Genomic DNA, 27,408 nt, shown 5'->3' on the forward strand with positions numbered 1-27,408 from the left:
TGCTGTTGTTCAAACTCTGTTTACCCAAAGTAGGACTGATCTAATTCTATTATCCTGCCCCCAAATCGCTGTGGGTAACATTCAACACACAAGACCTGTTCCCGCAGCAGCGCTCACTCACTGCCCATCTCTCACCCCGGACACTAACACTAATCCTTTCAGCTCTGATGAAATGTAATATTCTGCCATTGTAACCTACTAGCATTTTTTACCCATTTTTAAAATACGGAATACTTAGCAGACTTTTTAATAGACTGATCTTTTATTTTGCCTTTTCTTGTAGCGACCAGTTTGCATACTAAATACTTACACACTAATGTAACCTTATCTACTAATAGTCACTCAGTAGAGTCATATTTCCTTCCTCTAGACCTGGTGGTTCATCGGTACACATGGGGTGGAGAGAGACTCAGTTGTTTTGCTCTACATGCCACATTTGGTCACCTCTGTGTCAAGAGGGAAGATCTATTCCTCTGGCAGCTAGTGGATCAAGACTGGGCTTGCTGCTAGATTCTCTAGTACCGAGGACCATGACCCACCCCTGCCAGAGATTGTCTGGCCCAGGTTGTCGGTGGAGTCCAGGCAGAGAGTGCCTGGACATTGTCCATACAGCTTTCTCTCTGCCTAGAGAGGGCCCGCTGCATGGCTCCACAACCTGCTGGTCTTTCAGGGCCGACCTAAATGCTACTCTTTCTATAGTTTGTTTCAGTTTGGGGGTGGTCTGTCATGAGCCACAGAAGTTATATAAACTAGCAGAAAGATGACCTGGCTTTCTATTGCTAGCATGGGTCAGGGCCATGAATTGCTTGGGAATTCCTTCCCCTGGAGCATGGACGCCTTCCCAAGGGCCCAGGTACATGATCACGTCTCACCGCCTGTGAAACCTAGGCTTGTGTTGTCGAGTTAGACTCACCTTTATGCCCCTGCTCATCACAAAGTATTGCATGTTCCTTCTGTATTTTCTAGACTTGCTACTGCAGTTTTGAACCAGCTTAGACATTGACAGAAGAATGAAAGAGTTCATAGTACTCCCAGATTTATGCTAGGAAAAGATAATTCATCATCTCAAATGAGCACTTTTTGTCAGTAAAAGACACAATAGCATAAATAAGATAATGGCCCATTGGGTATAACTGGATTAAGTTAAAAATTAAGTAAACATTCTGGGTGTTAAGATTCTCAAAGCAGAACAATTCTTGGGCCAGGAGTCTTCAATCCAACAGTGGAATGAAGCTCGGGTGTTGTGGTAGAATATCTCATATAGGGAAAACGTAAGTGCTACTTAATTCTTAGTTATAGAAGGGGTTTTCAGGTGACTGGGATTTGGCTACTAGTGATTATCTGGTGGTATTTTAGAAAATTTGTAAGCAATAACCTAAAATGTTTCTCTTGCTTTTCAAAATAGTTTTATTTACAGGGCTTAAGTGGTTTTTGTTTGTTTAGGAAATTTTCGAGTTTAGTCTCCGTTAAGTAGAAGTATGGTGGTATCATTTATTACTAAAAAAAAAAAAGTAGGACATATTAAGTGAGGTGTGAATCGCTGAACCCTACGATTAGAGAGTTTGACTTTATGGCAATGAAACTCGGAAGATTAGGGACCATTTCCCCAAATAACAGAAAATGCAGAACACCACTTACAGCCTGTAGTTTAAGAAGAAATGGAAAGAACCAGGTAAGTTAATCCTTTGTCCTGGTGAAAATTGAATTAAAGATGAAAATTGAATTTTGAGCAGCGCAGCACCAGAATATATACTTCTCAACCAGGCAGCAGAAATGGGTAAAATGTAATCTATCTTCAACTCTGTATTATACCCTTAGTACATAGCTGTTTGATTAAATTGATTTACTAAATTATAATTAATCATAAGCTCCTGAATATCATGTCTCTTTTTTGATAGAGTATTTTTCCATTGTGACTGCTTTCAAAGTTAGTTTCATACATGCCTATGTTCCTACTTAAAATGTTTGAGTCTGCATTCTGCCCTATTTATCTTTGTTCCCCATAATTACTGAAAGATAATTTAATTCTGCTTTAGTAAAAAGTTAGTACTTTTATAGGTCAGTGAGGGAAAAGACAAGGAGGAAAATTTGTGCTGTTTCTCACCTCTCCATTTATCTTACACACTCATTCCCCTTACTAAGATTTGGTTTTCATGATCTTGTAGATAACATTTCAGCTCTTTAGTATGATATGCAAGGCCTTCAGCAGATCAATTCAGATCAATCTGATATATAGCACGTCTCCCCTCTACACTTCCCAAGTAGCCAAACTACCCTTTTTTCAAAGTTAAAGCTGTGTTCCATGCTAAACCTGTTGTCTAAACTGGCTAAGCATCTTCCCACTCTTGGAGGCTTAACTCACTTCATCTCCCCTCCCCAGGACTCCCATCTTATTTCTTGTACCTACACAAAGTCCCTTGACACAGATTTGGAGGTCTCCGTGCCCTACAGGAGTAGATATCTTAATATATAAACTTAAAAATAGGTAATAAATTAATATAACTAGTTATTAAGGAAGTATAGCACCACAGTAAGTACTATAGGAACTGCATCACTTTAGGAGTTCAGAGAAAAAGGAGATGCCTACTGACATCTCTGAAACTTACACTATCTTCTCCCCTTTCCTCTTTGAGCCTGTCTCCTTTGCCGATTCCCTAGAAACATCAGAACCTCCTACTTTTTCTTTTTTTTTTTTTATTGAATCATCATGTGACAGAGCATTACAAAATTTTTCATGGTTGCTTTTGTCATACAATGTTCTGAAACCAGTCCCTCCACCAGTGTCATTTCCCAGCGGTAGCATTACCACTTTTCTTCCCACCCCTTCAGGCCACCCCCACCCCAGCCTGCCTGCTCATGGCTCTTCCTTCTCTGATGGCCACTGTGCCCCAGGCTTTTTATTTTCACCCTCTTTCCCTCCCCCAGTCCAGGTGTGAGACTGTCACATAGGTCCATGCCGGCCCTGGAACCGAAACTGCTTGCTTATCAGACTCACCAGTCCCAGCCTGCCTTGGCTTTGCATTGCCTTTCCGTTCTAGTCTAAGTCAGTTGAGTCCTCGACTCGCTTCTCATTTATACCAGGAGAAGAGGGAGGGAGAATAGGAAGTTCCTCTTTTATTTTGTGCCAGGATAGAACCGGGGCCTCACACATGCAAGGCCTGGCCCTGCCACTGAGCTACACTTCTGGTCCCTGGCGCTGACTCCAGCTCCACCGTCTCCGACAGCCCGCCTGGAGCGCTGAAATCCATTGCTTGTTGCCGCCATCACCATCGCTCGGTTCTTCCTGCCATCTCGGGCCCTGGTTGTTAAAATAGTCTCGATATAGGCCATCTGCTTTTCAGTTCTTACCCTTCTGATTTATACTCAAATTCTTCCTCAGAGTCTACAGTTCCATTTCTAAAGCAAAGGCCCCCAAATTAAATATCTCTACTGTTTTAACTGACGAAATAAGCCCAAGTTCTCTTGCTATCATAAGAAAGAAGTGAGATGTTTATCAGTATGGGTCTGTTCACATAACAAATATTTATTAAATAACTGAGGCTGGCAGTCTCTGGGTAAATGGGAACGGTTAGGTACAATGTAAATGTTCAGATAATGTTGAGAAAAACCAAAATAAACATTTAGGGCCAATACCGTGGAGATCCTGCATCAGTTGACATGATTGTCTAAACAGTGTAGGAAATTCCTAGAGGATGTAAAATCAAGCTGGAAAAGCAGATGTCAGTGAGGGCCCAAACTTTGACTGTTGGACCTGAAACGTGCCCCTCCGTTTAATTTTGGTTCTGTCTTCCCTCCAGGAGTCTGTCCACCCACCTGTAGCCTGCCTCCATCCTAGCCGTATCTGCACGCAGCTTTCTTTCCTTATCAGGGAGCTTGTCTCGGCCCAGCTGGGGCCGCTTGTCTCTCCAGCACAGGGCTGGCGGGTCAGCGCTTATCTCGGGACGCAGGGCAATCTGTATCCTTCTCGGGACGTGGTGTCCTTGCTCACTTCACTCCTTATCTCCCTCTGCTTGGATTCTTCCCAGCAGGGTGAAAAGTACTGTAGGAATTCAGAGGAAGATCAGTCACCGAAGTTACAGGAAACTGGTCCAGATCCAGGCGGCCCAGGCTTTCATGTGCAACTCGGTCGATCCGAACAGGGGGGCAGGATTTAAAGAACACACACTGCTAAAATGCCCAGGATGAATTAAGGCAATGAAAAAATCCGACCGGTTTAGCTGGAGTTGCTTGGAAAGCAGTCAGCAGTGAAATTAGACACTGCTTTGTTGAAGGGCGGGTGGGGCTCCGAACCCTTCTTTCTCACCTTCATACACCGTTTTTTCACTAATACCTTATTTTTCTCCTCACTTGCGGTGATGATGAAGAGGGTTTCCCTGTATCTTTGACTTACTATAAGGAAATGCCCACAAGACTTCTTCCTAGGTTGAGAAAAGTCTTTTAAGTTGCAAATTAATATTTTTTAGCTAAAAGCTCAAATATTCTGTAGATTGAGTCCTTGAAGTCAGTGAAGAGCATTCCTGGAGACGGAATTTGAATAGAAAAGAATGAGGGTAGCTGGTATCCCCACCCTCCCGGGTCCAGAGTAAAGTCCCCTCACTGATCCTTCACTTGGAAAAAAGACATTCAGAGATTTAGACTGTAGCAGTTTCCTTACAAAACGTTAATACTTTCATTTAGAAGAAATGATGTTTTCTACTAACAACCAAAAAAACAAAACGAGTTGAAATAAGTATAAAATAGAGGAGTTTGAGTTTGGGACCAGGTGAGGGAATATTTGCGACGCTGTTTGCTGGAGAAGTGGCGTGAGCGTCAACACAGGACACGGAGTGGTTTGCAGGGCGCAGAGGGACGCCAGCTGTTTTCCAACGGCTCAGTGCAGAATAAATGTGTATGTGCTCAGTGTTTCTCTTTGTCAAATGATCTTGAAAACTTATGCATTGAAATTTTATTTCTGTTAAAAGATAGAAGACTTTGCTGTTCCTCAGAATGTTATAACGGAGTTTTATAATGATAAGAACGCCGTCATTGAGGGACATTCAATTTTAAACAACTGGTGCTACGTTTTACCAAGGTGAGATTTCAATTTGTAATCAATAGAATGAGGGTCCGGATTTACTAGGTTTTTTTTTCTCATTTGCTCTAGCATTAATAATGTGCAAAGCCATTTTTGTGACTTCCTAAAACTAAATTTGAATTTTGAAAAGATACTATCACATAAAAGCCATCAATTTATTTTCTTAAACTACTACCATTATACACTTAGCCTTTTTTAAGATCTGGTTTTCAAAGTATTAAATTTTGTAGATATCTCACTTGACATGACAACCATCATAATAATGTAAATAAAACCTTATAAACATGTTCATCAGTTAATGGTCATTGATATGAGCTAAGTATAATGCATACTACCTAAGAGGTAGTTTATAGTACGATATATACTACCTCCAGGGGCAGTCTTACTAACAAGATAGTAAAAGATAAACCCTAAAATTAAAGATTAAATTTCAGGATTGAGGGATAGTGGGGGGCCAAGGCACTTACCTTGCAGGGGTCTGGCCCTCAGCTGATCCTCACACCTGGTGCCCTGGTCACACTGCCAGTAGTGACCCTGCCCCTGGGCACCTCTAGGAAATACCCAAGATCTCCCCTCTTCACCTCAAGAAGAAGATATTTGGCCTCATTAAGAACAACTTTTATGTATTTTGACATACTCTTACGTTTTCATTCTAATCATCCCAGTAGCCCTAATGTGCTAATACTAATACTGTATTAGTATTCTCATTTTACAAATGAGGATGTTCCCACCAAGATAGAAAAGCGGAATAAATAAACTAGCGACCTATGCAGAACATAAGCATCGAGGCAGGTGTTCTGCAGCGCTCTGGTGATCTCTGTGGAATGGGGAGGGGACGGGTGGCAGCCTCGGGAAGGAAGCCTGCTGCTGCCCAGTCGTCACCCAGGAGGTGACTGAGAGAGAAGTGGCCTGAGTCTGGTATGAGCACCTGCACAGCTCGCCTCAGATCTCACCAGTGTCACACGGTGTCACACCACCCCTGGGGGCCCCATGCTGCCTGCCCAGGTGGGAAATGAGGGAAATGATTCCTGCCACTGAATACTCAGCTGCGCCCGCCTCCCCCCCCCCGCCCCCCCCCCCCCCCCCCCCCCCCCCCGTCCGGAGTGGGGAAGGAGCGGGAGAGGAAAGTCAGTCCTGCGAGGCTGCCGCCTTTCTGTCGCAGAGGAGAACTTCAGGAGGAAATGGATGGTGAAGTAAAACATCTGTGGGGGAAATAAAGGGAGAGAAGGAGTCAGAGATTCCGTACTTAGAAGAGAATGTGGATTTCACCAGAATGAGAAACAAAAGCAGCCAAAAGTCCACATCCTCAGCGGATACTAGAAAGGGCACCTTGACGCAGGCAAGTCCTCTGCAGGAGGCTGCGAGCCTTTCCTTTCCTCTGCCAGGTTAGTCTAGACACACTCTTCCCAAACTGCACGCCCTCTCCTGCCCCCGGCTCCCAGGGCATTGCTCGGGGAGTTGTCCCCGGGGAGAGCTTGGGCCTGTTGATCTCCTGAGCATCTTCATGCGCCGGCCAGTGTGGAGCCTCTCCCAGGGCGTCGAGTCCCCTCTCCCCTCAGGGCCCAGCCCTGACCCTGGGCTGACTGCAGTGCAGTGCAGTGCTGGGCTCCTGACGTGGGCCCTGTGTGTCAGGCCCTCGGGCTTCAGGTGGCCTAGCTACAGTGTTTTCCCACCCCCTCTCTTCCTGCCTGCAACCCAGGGAAGCTGCGTAGGGAGCATGCCCGACTTCTGACTCTTCCTCGGGGGTGGGGGAGGAGAGGAGGCCTGGGGCCTTGCAGCAAGCGCTCAGGTCATTCCCAGCCACCCAGGTGGTGAGGTCAGTAGCTTGCCAGACCCTTTCCTGAAGTCTAACAGTTCCTCACACACTGACATGGCAGCATTTCATTAGTCATCTCTTGGTTTATTGTGTAACTCAGTGTGGTGGTCCCAAACAATTCCTGTTGGTAAGATTTAATTTGATATATATTTGGAGCTAGAGTAAACAGCTGATTCTACGCCTATAGATGACCGCAACGTTTTTTTGAACTTTCCCTGAATCACACTGGTAATTTATCAGTCTCACAATACTTTACGACTCTTCACTTTCAGTATGAAAATGGGACAGATAAGAAGTGTTCTTCACATGGCACCTCCCAACTGTCCTTTCCATTCGTTTGAAGATTTCCAGAAGCACTGGAACCACCTGGTAAGGAATAAACATCTATGAAGTGGTATCAGTGGCCTGCTTTTACTTTGTGTAATTTAATAGTAAGTGAGCTTTCTCTCGAGGATTTCACTTTGTTCTTAAATTTTAGTATGGCTATAAACTTCCAGAAGAGTATGGAGATATAAATACTCAAGTGTACTGCAGCGTGCACTTCAAAATGATGGGCGGAAGGACCTTCACATATCCTTCACACCTCTGCGAACAGTGCTCCAGCTCTCAGCCCGCCTTGCTCCTGCCTCTAACGAATCGTCAGGTTCTTCTTTCTCTAGGTCGGATGAAACTTTTTCTCCAAACTTTTTTTCTTCTTTTTCAAATGTGAGTGTTTTTTATTTTTCTTAGAATTTTTCTATTCTTAATCCTTCACTAAGTTTCTCTCCTGTTGGGTTATTTTTTTCCTTTCTCTTCCACTTTCCAGTAAAAAATAAAAACCTTTCTATTTTTAAAAAAAAAAAAGTTTTTTTTTTTCGTGTTCTATCTTATTTGAGTATGAGCTTAAGACTATTGTCCCGTTGCTCATCGATTTGCTCAAGTGGGCACCAGTAACAAGTCTCCATTGTGAGACTTGTTACTGTTTTTGGCACTCCCAGAGAGTATGAGCTTAATAATGATAATTTATTCCTTAAGCACTATAGCCACAATTCAGATTGCAAAACAAGTTTTAGAGTAGATAGGGTTAAAAATGTTTACAGGCTTGGCTGGATAAAGGAAGGAAGGAATCATGGGATCCCCTTAGCCGAGTGCTCCTCCCAGTGGCAGCTTGGGCTCAGCGAGAGTCTGGGATTCAGAGACTTCTTTTGAGAAGAGTGTTTAATTTTACAGGTGAAGACTAGAGGATTGGGCTTGTACCTAACGTATATTTAGTTAAGGAAATATTTTATCTTATTTACAAATCTATACACAGAAAGATCATTAGTGCTCAAGTGAAATTCTTCACGTTTAACTCGCCATCTTTGTCACTGTAAATTGGAATTTCAAAATGAAACAGCCAGGATGTTCATTCTCTTTCTATACTCGGCAGTTCTTAACCCAAATTATAATATAAAACTGAGTAAGAAAGGTAATCAGTTACTTCCTTTCATTAGATTCCAGAATTTTCAGAATATTTGCTTTTTTTAATTGTTCTTCAAAATTAATTTTATTTTTTTGGATGAGGGACCCTACGTGGCCGTGCTTGGAGGGAGACCTGCTCTAGAGACCCTCACCAGGGCCCGGGCCAGGCCTCCAGCACCGAAAGATGCCCCCAGCTCACTGAGCTGACCTTCTGGGGCAGCAGAGTATTTCTTCAACAGAAAAAGTAATTGGATTTTTGGAAGAATTTCCTTTGAGATTCAGATGAATCTGAATCTATTTGAGTTGCTTCTCTAGACAAAATATTTTGTTCCTTTTGGAGAGGCAGCCTGTTATTGTTTACAGCAGACATTTGTTTTTATAATCTGTGAGACTTAGAGCGTTGCTTTCTGATGATGGCAATACCTGGACTATCCTGGCCTGAAGTTTATGTGCAAATACAGCTGAGCTGCTCTATTTGTGAGCGTTAAAGTAGGTGTAAGTTAGTGTGAGAAAGCAAGCTTTTAGCTCTGTTTCGTGTGATGTTAATCCATGCTATGGTAGTTCGGGTTGACATCATTACTTTTCACGGAGTGGTTGCGTGTGCTGTGTTCTGTCTGTCCAGTGAGCATTGCGTTCTTCCTTAACCTGGTCACGTACCCTCTCAGTTGCATCAGAAGTCAGCCTGTGCAGTTCTTCCCAAGAGTAGACATGGAAGACGTGTTAAAAAGCTTTTTTTCAGATTTAAAAACTAATCTGCCTCATATATGTGGATTTCCCATCAAGATCACGTCTCAGCCTTGCTACTACACAGTGGAACTGACTAGGCCTCAGATACAGGTAAGCGCTTGTTTGTCCCCAGTTGAGTAAGTGTCCCACCACCTCCGCCTGGGCCCACCGGCCTTCTGTGCTGGACAGCAGTCTTTTCTCCTTAGTGCAGTATTTCCATGATGCAGTCTGTTGCACTTCACTGCTCTTTATTACTGCTGTTGATGTCCACGTGGATTAGAGAAGCTGTTGTTGATTGATTTATTGATTCTGATTTGCATGAGCTCATGGAGGGAAAGAGCATATATTCACTTTGTAATATCAAATACTTGGCACATAATAGATATTTAAATTTAATAAAACCATTTGATTTTTCAATTAATAACCAAATAAATTACCTCAGAGGATTGTTCGGAAACGTTTTCCTTCTACATAGCCAAGTTTACTTTGAACTTCTGCCACTTTACTTGAGTCTGATTGAAGTCTTTGAATAATACCATTTCTAGAAATTTAGCATTTTTATTACAAGATGATACACTAAATCAAAGTTTGCTTTATGTGTATAAAAGAACAAGTAATAAGCAATGCTTATAAATTATAATTTCATTTATAACCACTATATTTATAATAATCAATAGAGTAAGATTTTCTTAAAAAATAGAGAGGCCTGGGAGAGAGTACCTAAGGTGTTTACCCTGGTTTGATCCTGGGCACGGGTGTGGTCCATGAAGTACCACCAGGAATGAACCCCTGAGCAGAGTGAGATAGCCCCTGAGCACTGCCAGGTGAGGCACAACACCCTCCCCAAATAAAATCACAAAATTGGCAGATTTTTAAATGAAAAATTTAAGGATATTTCAATAGTTGTCTTCCTCTTTTCTGACACTTGGTTTTAGATATTTCAACCAAATTCATAGACTAACAGATTGGCAAATAGAAATGTTCCTATTACATTAAAAGTATTTGAAATAGGGGCTGGAGAGATAGCACAGCGGGTAGGGCGTTTGCCTTGCACACGGCCGACCCGGGTTCAAATCCCAGCATCCCATATGGTCCCCTGAGCACGGCCAGGGGTAATTCCTGAGTGCAGAGCCAGGAGTAACCCCTGTGCATCGCCAGGTGTGACCCAAAAAGCAAAAAAAAAGCAAAAAAAAAAAGTATTTGAAATAAATTGTTAGAAAATGAGATTATATACCATAACTTGATGAGTAGCAACTGTCACTGTCATCTCGTTGCTCATCGATTTGCTCAAGCGGGCACCAGTAACATCTCCATTGTGAGACTTGTTACTATTTTGGATATATCGAATATGCCATGGGTAGCTTACAAGGATCTACCGTGCGGGCGAGACACTCTAGGTAGCTTGCCGGGCTCTCTGAGAAGGGCTGAGGAATCCTACCTAGGTCGGCTGCGTGCAAGGCGAATGCCCTACCCACTGCACTATCACTCCAGCCCATGAGTAACAACAAAATGTAAAATCCTATGTAGGTAACCTTCTTAAAAAGATTGCTAAACACAGGGCTGGAGCAATAGCACAGCAGGTAGGGCTTTTGCCTTGTACGCGGCCGACCTGGGTTCGATCCCCGGCATCCCATATGGTCCCCCAAGCACTGCCAGGAGTAATTCCTGAGTGCAAAGCCAGGAGTAACCCCTGAGCATCGCTGGGTGTGACCCAAAAAGAAAAAAAAAAGAATATATCCTTAAGCACTATAGTTTTGTTTGACCCACTATTAAGCTTTGTATGAAGAAACCATAGAAAACTATTGTTTTGCGTTGACTTCTCTTTTGCTCAACTTCAAAGTCATCCTTGTTCTGCTTACGTATCGTGGACTGGTTTCATTTCTGTATATTATGTTATCATTTGACAGTTGTTCTCTCAAAACAGCTGATGGCTCTGCGGGTTCTCCTTGGGGGCTGTTACAAATCAGATGCCTTGAGCAGGGGCGCAGGGGCACTTCTACAAAAGTCCTCTTAGAAGTGGAACTGTTACAGATTTTAAACTTCAGCAGTTACGCTAAACATTTTTCCAAAGTGGCTGTAAAAGTGTGCACCCCTACCCCAAGCCATTACGGAGCTTGCTCCAAATTTGGTGACAATTGGTCCTTCTAGATCCAACTGTTCTTCTGTATTTAGTATCTTGTGTTTCTATCATTAATGAAGTTGAACATCTTTTTGTGTGTATGTTGGCTATTTGGATACCTTTTTAAAGAAATTAAGTCAATTTTACTTTTCCCCATTGTTTGTGATTTTTGTTATTTGTTTGAAAGTATTCTTAAAAGTTAGTTGTTTGGGGGCCAGATCGATAGCACTTCGGGTAGGGCGTTTGCCTTGCACACAGCCGACCTGGGTTTGATCCCCAGCATCCCGTATGTCCCCCGAGCACCGCCAGGAGTAACCCCTGTGCATCTCCGTGTGTGACCCCCCCAAAAAAAGTTATTTCAGTTGATCACAGTTGTTTTCTACCATTTTCCCATTTTTTTCTGAATACTGCCTTTCTGTTGACCAAGAATCTGTACTATTACTCTGATTTTTTTTGATGGTTGCTGTTTTCTGTGCCTATTTAAAAATTTCTTTGGTTCTTCAGTTTCATGGAAATGTTTTCCTATACTATCTGATAAAGGATTTATTTTTGTCCATTCATATTTGGATCCACAATCCATTTGAACTTAATTTGATAATGTAGTCTGATATGGGGGTAGTCTGATATGGGGAATCAGATTTCTTTGTTAATCTGTATAGTCAGTCATCCAGCCAGTAATTATTAAAGAATTGATCTTTCTCCAATACTGCTCAGTGCTCCCTTTGTCGTGGAGCAAGTGTTCTTTGTGTGGTATTATTTCTGGCTCTTAGTTCTCTCCCTCTTGTCTGTTTCTTCATACACTAATTCACATTTTCAGAGTTATAACTGATCTTAAACATTGTGTTTATAATTAATAATATTATGAAATATTAAATCTTACAGACATTTTGAAAATGGAGAAAGCATCTTGACTTTCTTGATTATTTCATTTACATACTGAATTTGACTGGGTTTTATAATTCATAAATATTTTATGTGTCTCCAAGATGCCTTCTTTAATAATTTATAGCTTTACATGTGGGGAATTGTGTACTTTTACTTTTCATGAAATTTATTACTGGTGGTGATATACTTGAACATTACTTAAATATCTTTAATAATTCTGTATATGTGTACAAGTTAAAATTCTTTTTACCTTTTAACTAGAATTATTCTCTTGGCTTTCAGTTTACTTTCATGTTTGAAACCTTGTTTGAAGACCATGATTTACAAAGTAGTTCATAATGCATTCATTTCGGGTATTTGATGCCCCAACACCCCTCCCTCCATCAGCGTGATCTTCCCTCAGTTAGTACCCCTGTCTCCCACTTGCTTCCTTAACAAGCACAAAATAATTTACTTTAGATTCACTGTATCACTGTCATCCCGTTGGCTCAAGCAGGCGCCAATAACATCTCCATTTGTCCCTGTCGCGTGCTAGTGTAGCCCAGTGGCGTATTTGGGGACTCTTCCAGGGTCAGGGGAATGAGGACCGTCGTTGTTAGTGCTTTTGGCATATCAAGTCAGCCACGGGTAGCTTGCCAGGGTCTGTAATCAAATGCTTTAGATCACTTCTCACAGTGGTGTAAGTAGACATCACATGAGGGTTCACTGAGCTGTTTGGTGCCAGTTGAGCATTCTGTGTCACTAGTTTTGCTGATTGGGCTTAGTGACTTTGACACATCAGTTGGCTGTGTTCCTACAGAACTGCCAGCATAGTCAGACCTGTCGGGAGGTGTCACATGGCCACATATGTGGCTGCGCCTTCCAGGACTGTGGAGCTGGGATATTTAGCAGCTTGGCATCTCTCTGAGATCAGTCAGCTGTGAAGTTGGGCTGTTTATACACCATTGGGCCTCTGCGCAGGCCAGGGTGTTGGCCCCCCATCCAAACAAGGCTCCCGGAGACTGGCCTTGCATGATTCACCTGTCATTTGATTTAGAAAGGTGTGTTTCTGTCTCCCGCTCTGTTGGTGGATTTGTCTGTTTCTCCTACATCGAGCTTTGTTTTCTGTCTTCTAAAATCTCACAGTATTAGAGACATGTATGTCTAAGTTTAGAATCACCATCCTGGTGAATCCAAATCATTGTGCATGTCCACACTCAGCTGCAGTTATATCTGTGCCTTAAATTGATTGTAAGCTCTTCTTCACTTAAAAGTGGTAGGAGGTTGGGGCCGAAGCGATAGTACAGCGGGTAGGGTGTTTGCTTGCATGTGGCCAGTCTGGGTTCGATTCCCCCGGTATCCCATGTGGTTCCCTGAGCACCGCCAGGAGCAACTCCTGACCATCGCTGGATGTGACCCCCAAAAGAAAAAGCAGTAGAAAGAATTGTAGTCCCGCCTGGCTTTGCGTGAAGACAGAGCATGGCAAACTGAAAAGGACAGTAGGGTCCTAGTGTTCTCGCCCCTGTTCCTGCAAGCCGTACTTGAAGTTTCCTCTAGAGAAGCGCTTCCAAAGATGCCCTCTGCCCCTCTGTTGCTGGACAGACAGTGGGAGAGTCTCTGCTTGCAGGCACGGGAGCGACTGTCTCGTGGGAAGCAATCTGGATCTCCGATTAGAAATGGGGGAGTCTAGACACCCTCAAGGGTCACGCCGTCTCGCCCAGCAGTGGTCACTCTGCACGGCCTCGTTTCTTTCTGGGGGCCGCTCTGGGTTGCCGTCCAGCCACTCCGTGGTTGCTGCTTTCACCTGGCGTTCACTCGCTGTGGTCCAGACCCTCCTGTGGGTCAGAAGCAAATCACTAGCTTGTGCTGCTTGTGCCGCCATGCCAGTTGCTTCATTCTCTGCCATCCTCGGCGCCCACACAGACCCTGTCCGGCTGCACCAGCTGAGCTCGGCCAGCACTCGCCCAGCTGTCGGTGAGACGGGCAGCTTAGAAGGCTTGGCAGCTGCTTCTCCCAGAGCCGTTTCTCTGCAGGCGCGGCTGTTGCTTGGAGGGGGAGTAGAGAGAAAATTATCAGTTATCACAAAACACCTTTGTGGTCATGAGTTTCAGATTTTTCTTCTATACGTTATTTTAAGTGTAGTGGATGCCGAAGTCTTCGCCTGAAGAGTTTGTGAAAGCTATTGCAGTGTCCATTATTATTGGCTATATTTATTGATAGTGAATATTTTCACCCCATGTCTATTCAAGAAATAGTGAACCTGACTGTATACTCGTGAGATTTGCATTTTAAATGTAAAAAATCCGATACTTTATTGGAAATTCTGTTGGTAACATTGCTGCAGACAGTGGGAAGCTGACAAGGCTGCGTCCTGCGTGAGTGAGTGAGTGAGTGAGTGAGTGAGTGAGTGAGTGAGTGAGTGAGTGAGTGAGTGAGTGAGTGAGTGAGTGAGGAGTGCGTGAGTGCGTGCCGTCTGTGGCGCAGCACTTCTCTGTGTGGGACACTAATCGTTAATTGTTGGCAGGGCTCCCAAGCTCAGGGGACCCTGCGGCCATTCTCTGACACTGGTGCTGGAGGCCACCTGGGCCACTCTGGCAGGGGTCAGGGGTCGTACGAGGCCAGGGTCAGAGGAGTCCAGTCCTCCTTAACACCAAGCATATGCCCTGACCCCTGAGCTTTCTTCCTGGCCTAAAAATATGTTCTTTTTATTAGCATGTTGTTGTTCTTTGGGCTACCCCCAGCTGCTGTGCTCAGGGGTCACTGCATAGCCGCGTTCAGGGAGCGGGGTATGGCGCTGGAGGTTGGACCCAGGTCAGCTCCATGCAAAGAAAGCACCATATCCACCGTGCGGTCTCTGCAGTCCCCCAAATAAATTCTTCCGATAGAGAGTTGTTCTCTGAATTTTTCAGAAGGGCAAACTAACAAGTAAGTTAACCAAAATCACACAGTTAAGTAATCGAGAGTCAAAACTGAAACTAGAGAGCCAGATTCTTTGTCCCCAAGTTGGAAAACAGTGAAATGTGTGGGTGTGAGCAAGTCTTCACGGGCCGCCGGGAGCTCACCCCGTTGCGTCTTGTATGTTGGGCTGATTCCTTGCAGCTCTGTGCCTCTGTGGGAGCATGGGCTTGGGGAGCCCCACTGTGCCTGGCATGGCGGGGCACATTTACTGGACGGGCTACAGACGCTGGGGAGGGAGGAGGCAGGACCGAGTGCAGGGAGCATCAGGCTAAGCGGCGCCAGCCAGCCGTGGCCCACTGCTGGGCCCGGTGTATGCCCCAGTTCCAGGTGGTTTGGGCCGCCCCGACAAGTGTGTCCTGAGACTTGGAGTGGTGAGGGTCTCGGCGCCTCATTGGAGGGGATCTTGGCGCTTCTTCATGTCCTTCAGGACTTCTTCGGGTTTTGACTTCGGAGTTCAGGATTCGTATTACCTAGAACAGTTCCTTGTGCTTAGTACATGTCAGTTACTGATAATGCTGGCCCACATACTTGTCAGCCTCGAGATCCATGCAGTGTTGAAGAAAGAGAACAAGAGTAGGGGAGGGAGAGAGAGAAGAAAAGCACCAGGGAGGGGGGACGGTGTCAGGTATGAGACTGTGCACTGTGAAGGGGTGAAGGGATGGGTTTTGGAACATTGTGTGGCTACAACTCAGTCATGAGCAACTTTTTAACTATCTCACAACGATTCATTTTTGAAAATTACTTTTAATTTAAAAAACTTTAGAAGTGTGAGAAGTGGAGCTGGGGAAATAGCTCGAGAGTTTTAGTACGACCCGGCATGTGAACTGCCCTGAGCACCGTCCCTCATGCCTGCGGTCCCCTGAGCACCATAGAGTGTCTGGAGTGTCGTTCTGGTTGTGTCCTGTCAGCTCCGCTGGGTCCCAGCACCGAACTGTCACTTTGCTACCTGTGCACCGAGTGTTGCCTCTACCCCCAACAAGTGCAAAGTGATGAGGGGCGGGAGAGGTGCGAGGTGGGCTGCAGTGTGCTCTGCTGGGCGGGCCCGGGGCCAGCCGCACACCACAGGGCTTCGGCTGACCCGCTCTGGCTTCAGCCCCGACCACTTGATAAAGCTCAGCTGACTGTCGGTTGGGCCCCTCAACTGACTTTTAAAAGTTGAAGTAACGAGCCGTTAACTAAACTGGTCTTTTGTTTGACTCACCAAAATTCTTAAAGATGCATAAAAAGTTCAGTGAGCCCAGTGAACTTCCACAGGCCTACAGTGTAGCTCTCTTTGGAGGGGAGCAGTTAAAACGGAGTAGTTTCAGCACATCTAACATATGATCTTATTTCATCTCTGAAGACTCCAGTGCACAGGTCTGTCTTACACCAGCTTTAAAAGAACTGACTTGACTTACTTTCCTGTTCTCTAATAACAGATCAGAGTTATTTTTAGCACTTTTGTTTCATGCAGACTCCAAGCAAGGTCCACATAATTTCCTTTGGTTGTCATAGCTCTTTATGCCTCATTTACTCTATGGCATTTCAAACCCACTTCCTTTTAATTATGCCAGTTGTTTGCTGGAAAAACGATCCTGTGTCCTGGGGAATATCCAGTATTGTGGATTTGACTGATTCTTTCTTTGTATCATGTCATTTAAAGTTAACATATTCTTCTAACCGCCACGTTTCCTACAGCCCTGTGGTTAGGGCTCAGCTGTGCTGAATTTGGGTCAGCTTTAATCAGGAGATGCTGAGGGAGGGGCGGGCACAGAGCCAGACTCCCAGATACCACACGTCTGACCCGCCACTTTCGACAGCTCTCAGGTTCCAGTTGACCGTAGCCTCCCTTAATTTCAGACTTCCATTTGATACCCATTTCTAGCTAAATATTTGTTAAAGCTTTTTATTTTCTCTATAACTATGTTAATATGCAAATTTGCATGTATTATATGTAATGTTCTAGAAATTAAGAGTCAACCAAGCCAGTGTTTCCTTAGGCCGCATTTGCCAGTGATGCCGGTCGTATGATGACAGTGACATAGTAAGGCATATGGTTTTTGTTGGTTGTGACTTCACTGCACATTCTTTTGGCCATTTAAAGTATCTTAAATTCTGTGAATTATTTATGATCTCATCTGTTGTCTACAGAGAACCTTTATATAGTCCTTTTTTAATATAGATTTTGAATATTAACCTAGATGTTTCTCCCTGTGGGATATTTACTCTGTTTTAGAAATTGAAAGAATGCATAAATAATAACCAGCGAAGGGGGCAAAACAAGACCCTAGAAATGATTTTCAGACCATGTGTTTTCTTTTTTGTTTGTTTTTGCCTTTCTTTGGGGGCCACACCCTTTTATGTTTAGGGCTTACTCCTGGCTGTGCGTGTGTGGGACCAGGGATTGGACCAGTTCAGACGTGTGCATGCAAGCCCCCTACTGTGGACTGCTGCCCGCGCCCTGCCGCGTGTACCCTGAGAGACGAAGATGAATTGGTTTGTGAGCAAACATACTCGGACCAATATTACAGAGAACTTTTTTGTACCCAAATAGGGTGCAAAATGTTCTCTTTTTTCAAACTACCTGAGTCACTTTCAGTTGTTTTGTTTTGAGTCTGCTTTTAAAATTGCACTCGTAAGAGAGGGCGGGTTTGGCTCTCATCCGGAGGGCTCAGGGATCAATCCCGGTGATGCTCGGTTCACCGATGGGGTGCTAGCCATTGGACCCACGTCAGCCACGTGCAAGGCAAGGGCCCTCCCTGCTGTACTATCCCTCCAGTACGTTTTATTTTAATGACCTCGCACGCAAGGTCATTAGGAGAGCTGCTGCTGGGGCTGGAGAAATAGTACGGTGGGCAGGACACTTGCCTTGCATGTAGCTGACCCTGCTTCGATCCCCCGGCCACATGCTCCCAAGCACCACCAGGAGTAATCTCTCATCACAGATCTAGGAATAAACCTGCTGGGTGTGGCCCAATGAAACAACCTCCCCCCCCCCGGGGGCCTCAAAAAAAAACCTCAAGAGAAAGACTGCTTGCACCCAGCTTTCCTTCATACACTGGCTCTGGGCACCAGGCTGCCACTGTGAGGAACCCAGCACGAAGAGGCTGCCGGAAAGGCCAACAGCCATGGCAGCACCAACATGCACACACACGTGAGGGCCCGTGGGCGCCTCGAGCCCTCTGACCCAGTGTCCTGAGACTCCTGGGCTCTTGAGAGATTATCTCGGGGTCAAACCAGTCTCATGACCAGTGGTTCTCTCTGCTCACTTACAGTCTTACCTTTCAAGTCTCCCTCCCACTCTTCCTTGCTCCACTCAGGCAACTGAATGTTGGGGAATGGAGAGATAAACCAGTTCTTTCGATTTGCAAATTATTATTTGCAGTGCTTAATTTTTTATTTCAGGTAAGCATTGTGGCTGAGTGGCAAACATTATGCTTTGCATTCTAAGACCTGGATCTGATCCCTAGCACAGCAAGATAACAAAAACGCTTCAAGCTACGAGGCTATGTTTTTGATGTAGGAAGAGAAGAATTTGGTTTAGCATTTCAAACTTGACACCTGGCAGTCTTTTATAGATACTGAAACTTGATGAAGATGTGTTTTGTTAATTATGAATACTTCATATCAACAAATGCTTAAACAAGCTATATGTACAGGCAGTGCAATATTATTCACAAAAAGGAAAATATTGATGTGGGTGACCAAATGAATCACCCCTAAACACATTGTACGGGAAGACAGTCCCTAAGGGTGGGCTATAGGAGTCCCCTTGCAGGAGACCAGGAGAGTTCCCATGGCAGAAAGGCGAGGGACGTTCTCAGCTGCACAGAGGAAGACAGGTGTTACTGCTAGAGACCACGGTGTTCGTCTGAGATGAAGGAAAGATTTGGGAGATAGTCGTGATGGTCATGAAGTAGAAATACATTGGAGAAGATACTTCCTGCCACTGAATTGTATCCTTTATTTTAATTTTATAAAGTAGTCTACAATATGTGATTACATTTAATATTTGAACACCAGTCCCACCACCATTACACCTCCCCACCACCATATTTTGGATGTTTCCATCCTGAACCCCAACCCCTGCCCCAGAGCAGAACCGAAATTATTTTGTACTGTTTGTTAGGAAAAACCACTGAAAATACTACAAAAAAGTTTCCTTAGAGGAAACAGTGTGAAGATTGTTGTATTTCACCCAGCGGCCGTTACGTTCTTCTGTAGGAGATGATAACATGTCGTTGAAGGTTGAGCTTTGTGTACTTGTGTGTGTGTATATCTGTAAACATATATACATATATATGTATATATATACATATTTCCCTGTAAGATTGGTTGCCTCCTAAAGCCCATCAGATGTGGCACAGTGCTCTTGGAGGATGGGTGGTGTGAGGTATGAGTTGTTTCAAGTCCAGGAATAGGTTCACTCTTGGGTGAGGCTCAGCCCAAGTACGTGGAGAGCAACCTTGAGCATGGCGGCGGTTGTGTTCTGGAGGTTTTGTCTGCCAGGGCTGGGTGCCTTAGGGCGGGGAGGGGTCTCACCTGCTCCCCTCGGGGTTCCTTGTGTGAAACAGCCTGGTCCAGAGTTCGGCAGGCAGCATGGTTATGGTATGTGTCGTGTTACGCTCCCTTCCGGGGGAGAAGGAGACTTGTGACTCGGGATCATGGTGATGACGAGATTACCTGGTATCAGCCAGCGGTGGCTTATGGGCATGACTGCTGAGTTGCTGGAAGCAGGGGATTCAGACAGAGGGTCCCTGTCCTTGTTTCCATTGAACCCAGAGTTTTCAATCACAAAGTCCTGCGTACCTGGGTTTTCTGCAGATTCACTCATGGGCGAAGCACCCAAGCGTGTGGAGAGCAGCTGTGAGCAGGGCAGCAGTTGATTTCTGGAGGTTTTCAGCTGCTGGCGCTGGGTGAATTGTATCTTTTTAGATAATTTCAATGGCAAAATAGACATCCACACTTTATAACCACTACATGTATGAATATTCTTTTCTAAAGAGACCATAGACACGTGGGTCCTGGTCTGTCCACCATAGCCGACCCTCACTGAGTTGCTACCAGGTTGTGGACAATGAGAAAAGACTGGGGGGTGGGGGAGGGAAAGACTGGATAAAGAAAGATGTATCTATATCTACACAGTGGAATACTACTCGGCCATAAGAAAAGATAGTCACACAGTTCGCTGCTACGTGGAGGGACCTGAAGAGCAGTATCATGCCAGTTAACACTAGCCAGAGAGAGACCGACAACGACCTCTCTCCTGTGTGGGGTCTGAGGATAATAGTGGGATAGTGGATGCCTAGAGACACTGGGAATAGAGAACATGAGAGCTGGTACTCGGTAGGAAACGGTGCCACTCCCGGGGATGGGATGTGGGGCAGCAGCAGGGGTGGAGGCGGTGCTGGAAGGTGGTGAAATGTTATGCATGAAACCCTGCAGCATGTTGTGAGTCAGCACCACGGTGTGAACCACATATCTAGCACCTCTCATGGGAGCAGGGTGGGGGGAAGGCAGATGGGGGGGCTATTGGTGCAGGCAAGTGGGACACTGGTGAAGGGAGCAGTGTGGAAACATCTTATGTCAGAGACCCAATCGCTACTGAAACAGTGACTAAATTTTTTAAAAAGTCGGCAACTACTGCCCTTAGTCAAGATCCTACTTGTCCCTAAAATCCTGATGTGGATGTGCCAACCTCTTCCATCTATTTTGTGTCTTCCAACAACTAGTTGTAGCAGTGAAGAATGTGGAGAGTGACGTAAGTGAGCTTCTCTCCGAGAATGCAGTATCTGGTTGGAGAGACACAGGCTGCGGGCTGAAGGGGACTGTGCTGTTTGGATAGTGACAGAAACGAGCCCTACTTGCTTCCCTCTTGAGAATGCAGCATCTGCTTGCGGAGATGGAGGCTGCGGGCTGAAGGACTGTGTGCTGTTTCCTCTGTGACATAAGTACCAGCTGACAGCAGAGCCTTGGGGCGTTGTGTTGGGGTGAGGACTGTTGAGAGAACGTGGTTGGGGCTGGGTTCTAGGTTTGTTTCAGGTGGACGTTAGAGGGTAGCCACTTACTCCCTTGGCAGAGTTGTGTTACAGGAGCAGACAAACCTAAAGAAAGTTGGGTGGTTCCTCCCGAAAGCAAATTCATTTGTCTTCACTGTGTCCTGTATTGCTTTATTCTGTTTTCATGTTTTGTATCTTAAGTTTTCTGTTAAGGACATTACTGCACTGTAAAACTTTCTAATCTCTGTCCTTACAGGAAAACAAAGTCAAGCCACCTAATTTGACCACTAACAGAATGCTCGGGCCTTCTGTGACTCAGGTCACACCCACCTTGGCTCCAAGTCTGGTGCAGTGCTCAATAGCTAAGGGCCACCAGGTGGAGCTTTTGGCCGGCCAGCCAAAGCCCCCGGAGCCCGCAGCTCCGCCTGCTCAGAGAGAAGGGCTGGCGCCCGGCAGAGCGGACCCTGCAGGGCCAGGGAACACACAGCCCAGCCCCTTAAGTAATACCTCCCCGAAATTTGTGCCAATTTTCAAAAATCAATTGTTGCAGGTGAACGCTAGTGTTTTAGAACCTGGCAACCAGAAGAGAAAGCAGCAGGTTGTGACAGAGTCTAGCTTGTCGTCACCGACAGCCAGCACTGTCCAGGGTGACGTGCTGAATTTACATCCCGCTATTAAAAAAATAGCCACTTACACAATAGAGATGAATGCTAGAAGTGTAAGTCACAGGGCTTCCGTGCCGCAGCAAGAGAACAACGCCTGTGGGAAGAGAGGTCAGCACCTCCCTTCTAACGGAAGGCTCTCGGCTGTGGGTGTCGCTGAAGGTAGCCAGCCACCTCAGGGCACGGTGCCAAGTCAGAGCGTAGATGGAAAGAAATGTGCTGCTAATCCCCAAGTGAATGAGAAGAGAAATTTCACTAGCAAGTACATCACACAGGTTTTAGGGGAAGACCACATGTCACTAAAAATAAAAAGACGCCCTCACATTTTTGAGTCAGACACAGAGCCCGAAGAACCCCAGCCACTGCCACCGCAACCAGTAGCCCAAGTTAACCAGGTTGATAGAAGCGAGCACAGGTCGATGGAGAGCCAGGCAGCCCACCGATCTAAGCGAAAGCTAGGTCAGGAACCTTCGAGAGCTTCGAAGAAGCCCCATCCCCGTCCCACCCTCTGTGCCCAATGCAGAATCTCCAAGAGACAGGTAAGAAAAGTTTATTCTGGGGATGTGTATCAGATGATGGACGTTTAAAACCTATAAATAGAGTCATGAGTTATATGCCCCAGATTACCTAGAAACATCAGCTAAGAAACAGTACTCTGATGTAACGCTGTAAACATACGGACTTAGTTTATTACAAAATGCGTTCCTTTAATCCGATACAGGGTCTTCATTCAGAGCAGACAAAATCTAAGAAACCTGTCACTCCTAAAACTTAAAACAGGGATTTTGAAGAAGGAAAGATCTGCCAGGTAACGTAAGTGACATGTTTTGATTTATTTTCTTCACATGGACTGAATTGAGATTTTCACGTTTAGATTTCCTTAGCCTCTTGGTCAGAAAGTTATATGTAAGTTCCTTGCAGCTTTGAAAGCAGTAAGGAGGCGGGAAGTTGGAAAGACGTTGCCTGAGCACGGGTCCGAGAGCTAGTCCCGAAGGTACAGCGCCCGCCTTGCACGAGGCCAGCCCCGCTTCCTTCCCCACCTCGCATGGTCTCACGAGCCAGGAATAGCTTTCAAGCACCATAGGGTGTGTCCCCCCAAATATGAAAGAGTGGGGGCTTTCTACATGACTGGGTGTGCTGTAAGGCCCCCAGGGCGGGCGGCTCTGCCTGGGGTCTCTGGACACTGGCAGCCGCACCAGCGGCTTGAAGCTGTGAGGTTCCACAGTCACTGGAAAGCGCGCCCTTGGGGACTCTTGCCCAGAAAAGTAAACTTAAATGACATTCCCTAGCTTACTCATTGAACTAAAATTTACTCCCCCAAATTTTCATAGCAAACAGAAGTCTTGGCTAAAGATAAACTTGAGATTCAGCAGCTCGTGCTAAGCCCATGGCACTTCGCTTACAAAACTGTCCGTCTGGAGATCAGATTCATTCCACTGGGCCATCTGCTCTAGTCTGAGAGCAAACTTATACTTCTAAAGGATCGCGTAAAACTGTTGGAATACTTTCCAAAAAATTCATAAACAAATGAGAAAACACTTTTTTCTCTCCCAAATGCTGTTTATTTCTAGAATTAATAGAATGTTCAGCCTGCTGTGAATAAACAGAAAGATGCTCAAGTCTATTCCCAGTTATTTTATAATGTGTCTCACGTGAAGTTTGACATCTTACATTCTAGTGCATTCATAGTGATTGACGCGCCGTGCCTCAAAGTTTTCCACTTCGGTGGTTTTTTTTTTTTAATTTAATGAAATCTAGTCCAGGTTTCACATTTTGAGAAGTAAGGTGACTCTGACTTGGGGAGTGCAGGGCTGAGGAGGGGCCCTGCCCCCCGTCTGACTCCCTCCCTCACGCCTGTCAGTGCCTGAGTCTGTGAGTGAAAGACCTGCAGAGGAGGATTTCCCCAGAGACATATTCTCGAATAATGCTTAGAATTGGAAACTTATTCCACCACCCAGAAAGAAAAACAATGAGAAAATTTATAGGATCTCATTTCCCCTGAAAGTAAAATGAATACATTTTACTTTCTGTAAAAAAAAAGAAATTTTTACCTCTGTAAGAAATTCTGAATGGCACAAAGCAGTTGAAGAAAAAGGTGAAAGGTTGCCTGCAATCTCTCTTGGCGGCAGTTAATGACTGACTGCCTTCAGTGTTCCTGTTTCCCAGGCCTGTCATTTTCCCTTCTTCAGAGGGGAGCAGCTACTTCAAAGCCCACTTTGAATGTTCTCTTCTCCTTCTCTAACGAATGTGTTAGCAGTGAAGGCCAGGAGTCACTGCGTGGGAAAGCGCTGTCGTAAGTCTGTCAAGAGTCAGCTCCCCCAAAGCCCACTTGCCGTCGGAGAGAGCACAGTGGTTATGGTGCTTGCCTTGCACACGGCCAACCTGGGTTCGATCCTTGGCACTGCATGCAGTCCTTGAGCATCACCATGAGTGATCCCTGAGCACGGAAACATGGGTACACACTTGCCAGGTGTGACCAAGAACTGAACAGAAACTTCACTGCCCTGCGGCTCACTTCCCGTGTACCCAGCCTGCTCCTGCTCTGTGTCTGCGGTGTCGCAGGAGCCCGCGTTAGTCACCCCTGCAGAGACAAGTGCAGAGTCAGTGCGTGCCGGCGGCTTCCGATGACTCTGCAGTCGGTCTCCCGTTTCTAGGATGTTCGCCTGCCTGTCCACTAGTGTCCAGAGCAGGGCTTCAGTGCCGTCTACATACACATGGATGCCCAGGGACTGTTTCCAGCCCCATGCCCAGGGCTCACTCCCACTGGTGCTCGGGGACCATGCAGTGCTGGGAATCGAACCAAGAACCTCGCACACGGAAAGCAAGTGCTCTACCACTCAGCCACGTCTGTGCCTCCAGAGTACGGCAGTACTTTCAAAGACTGATCTTTCTGACAAAACCTGCTTATGTGAGGATCATTTCACATAGGTTTCGTTTTCATTTTATAATATCCTAAGAACTTAAAAGCTTTGTGCAATGCTAATGTGTGTCTCTCGTGTGGGATTCACTGCAGATGCAGGCACTGATGGACTGTTTACGTCTTCGTGCTGAAAGAAGTCATCACAGGCCATCTCGCTGTGTTCATCCGCCAAGGCCACTAGCGGAGATGGCAGTTCATGTGAAAGACTGTGACTTAGAACGCTTGGACGATTCCAGATCTAATTAGGAGACGCTAAGCTGAATTTCTGTAAGTTACTGATGACCGATAAGGAATATGGACACAAACACCTGTACGCTGGGCTGAAATTACTCGTCGTATCCCAGCTGTATGTTAGCTTTCATTTGCTTATTACATAATCTTAAAAAGATCAATATTTGCATTTAAGAACAACTATATATTGCTAAATTTTTACCAAATCATCTTCATAAAAGTGGAATAATGTTTCTCATGTACTGTTTAATCTTTAACAGCACTTACTGCTTATATTTTTCTTCAGTTTTGCTTATATTATTTTATATATGAATATGTAGCTTTGTTGCTGCTATAACAAGTAGGTTTAAAACTGAATTTGTCAGTGATTAGCTTTTACCTGAGAAGTTCCCTAAGCAGTTTTGTTCTCTTTGACGATATACTGGATCTTTATTGGTAATTCAGAATGGCCAGTATTTGAGTGTCTGATGATGTCACAATTATTATTTGTTGATGCTTAAACTGTTTGTTGTTGTATCCTACATTTTGTCTTAAATAAAAATTGAGGTACTACAAACAGGTGCTTGTCATGTCAGCGATTGACTCGGGATGGGAGAGTTTAAATGACAGGTTCTCTGCCTCTGTCCAGTTTGGAATGTGTGTTTGCTCTCGGGCGTGGAGAAACTCGAGGCTCCTTTCGGCACGTCTGTTCCTGGAAGCCCCGCTCGCCCTCGGCAGCCTCAGTGTTTTCCCTGCCGAGTAGTGCTCGGCCCCGTCAGTGAGCAGGAGCTGCTGCCAGGGCTGTGCGAGGACCAGGCACGGAGGCCTGGAGCAGGGGGGTGGGGGGGGGTGCAGCGGGGCTGTGTGAGGGCGGCAGCTCTGCTGCGGGGACAGCAGGCGCTGTGGAGAGCGCCGGGGAGGACCCGGGAGCTCACCCGGTGACGGTCTCGTCACCTAGTGGCTGTTCACCCTCAGCTCAGGTTCTGCCCTCCTGCCCCTCGCGCTCGGGTCCTTCCTCATGGCCGCCGGGAGTGAAGGTGGCAGGTGAGGGCAGGGGTGCAGGAGCTCTACAGCCGAAAGCGCCTGGGAAGCTCGTGTCCACGGAGCACTGTGGCCACCGCTGCCTGGAGCGGCCTGTGAACAGGGGCTCGCGCCCCCCCCCCCTCCCCTGGGGCTGTGCCACCTCGGCCTACCGCAGCCCGGCCCTGCCACCACTGGGACCCTCCCCCTAAGCTCAGGGCACCCTCCTGACCCCAGTATGGGCGCAAGAAGATGTTTACGACCTACCTGGAGGACAAATCACTTCGATAAGCTCTGAAATGGAGCTCGCCGTGCTCCCCAGAGCAATAAACACAGCCTGCTTTTTTCCTCTTAAGAACTAGTTTCAGTCTTTTGTAAACTGAAGCTACAGTCTACGCAGGGCTGAGGAGATGAAACGGAGGAATGTATTTTCAGTCATATTTCTCTCTAACCAGATTTACCACATTTCATTACTCCGCTGCTCTGCTGTCCGTAAGGAAATAAATAGATGAAATTGAGAGTGAAAGCAACATAAAGTGCGATATTCAATCCCCGGGCTGCTCGTGCCCGCTGGGTCACCCGTGATTGCATTGAGCTCCAGTTAACCTAATTTCAAGGGCAGCTCGCTTGTGGGGCGCCGAGGGATGGAATGCGCTTTCTAGATCGGCAAATGTTTATGCTGAAACATATGGCTCGGCGTTTCCCTGCCGCGGAGGAACGTTAGCACCCAGCGGCAGGCCCTTCTCTGAGAAACTGCTGCTGTCAGCTTCATACCCACCCTGGGGCCACCTCTGCCCCGTACAGTCTCGGGCCCTCCGTGCGGGACTGTCCCTGCAGACCGCAGCAGCCGGCGGGCAGCGCCTGGCCTACTGGAGGCCTTGCCAGTGTGTGTGGAATGGAGGCCGGAAGATGCCGCATCTGGAGAGGCCAGAGGGAGAATCTGCGACATCAAACACTAACCGCACAAGATGGTGTCATTTCTTGTGCGTGATGAGGGCAGGCGGGGGGGTGGGGGCTGGTGGTCCCACATAGACGGGGTTCCCTTTTGCCCAGCTGGCTTGGGTTAAGCGGCTTCATTAATTCCGCAGGGCCGTGGGTGACGGCCGCAGCCCCTCGCAGCTCTTCCAGCCTGCCCGCTTCTGTGGAAGGACGGCGAAGAACGGAAAGGGAGGCAGCTCACAGCTGCTCCCCGGACGGGGCCCAGACGGGAGGAGGGCGGCTGCAGGACAGGGCTCGCCGTCCCGCACGCGCCAGCCGCGAAGCCTGCAGTGGGGAGGGACGTCAGCCGTGTGAGACAGGGCCGGCCACCTTGAGCTGGCCAGACCCCCCCCCACCCACCCACCGCAGCTCTGGTTCTCTCTGCCCCCCGGAGGGAGCCAGTGGGCTGGCTGGTCACGTCCTCTAAGAGTTCTGACGCATGTCAGGGAAAGACCTAACTGGAGATTCGGTTCCGGGCCCCCCACACCACGCGCTCCCCGCAGGTGGGCCCCCCAGAGCTGCTTTCCGAGTCCTCGTTGGCTGCTGTGCAGTCTCCCTGCCGTCCTGCCCGCGGGGTTGGGTCACTGCAGCGCGACTGGGGCAGCTGGAGTTCTCCGCTCCCTGCCTGCCGCTGCGCCAGGGT

The 27,408-nt window shown here is 46.4% G+C and overlaps 1 protein-coding gene across 1 annotated transcript in view; it reads left to right on the forward strand.

Moving 5' to 3' along the window:
- C2H18orf63 (chromosome 2 C18orf63 homolog) overlaps positions 1–24,743 on the forward strand; it is a 34,992-nt gene extending 10,249 nt beyond the window's left edge. Inside the window, exons 7-13 of the mRNA XM_055124879.1 lie at positions 4,962–5,071; positions 7,163–7,259; positions 7,369–7,460; positions 8,984–9,167; positions 21,232–22,176; positions 22,359–22,450; positions 24,651–24,743. Coding sequence (XP_054980854.1) covers positions 4,962–5,071; positions 7,163–7,259; positions 7,369–7,460; positions 8,984–9,167; positions 21,232–22,176; positions 22,359–22,412 — 1,482 coding nt within the window. The 3' untranslated portion in view covers positions 22,413–22,450; positions 24,651–24,743. The remainder of the gene's footprint in view (positions 1–4,961; positions 5,072–7,162; positions 7,260–7,368; positions 7,461–8,983; positions 9,168–21,231; positions 22,177–22,358; positions 22,451–24,650) is intronic.
- The last annotated feature ends 2,665 nt before the right edge of the window (positions 24,744–27,408 follow it).

Source organism: Sorex araneus, chromosome 2, assembly GCF_027595985.1.
Source record: "Sorex araneus isolate mSorAra2 chromosome 2, mSorAra2.pri, whole genome shotgun sequence".
In the NCBI taxonomy this organism is placed as follows: domain Eukaryota; kingdom Metazoa; phylum Chordata; class Mammalia; order Eulipotyphla; family Soricidae; genus Sorex; species Sorex araneus.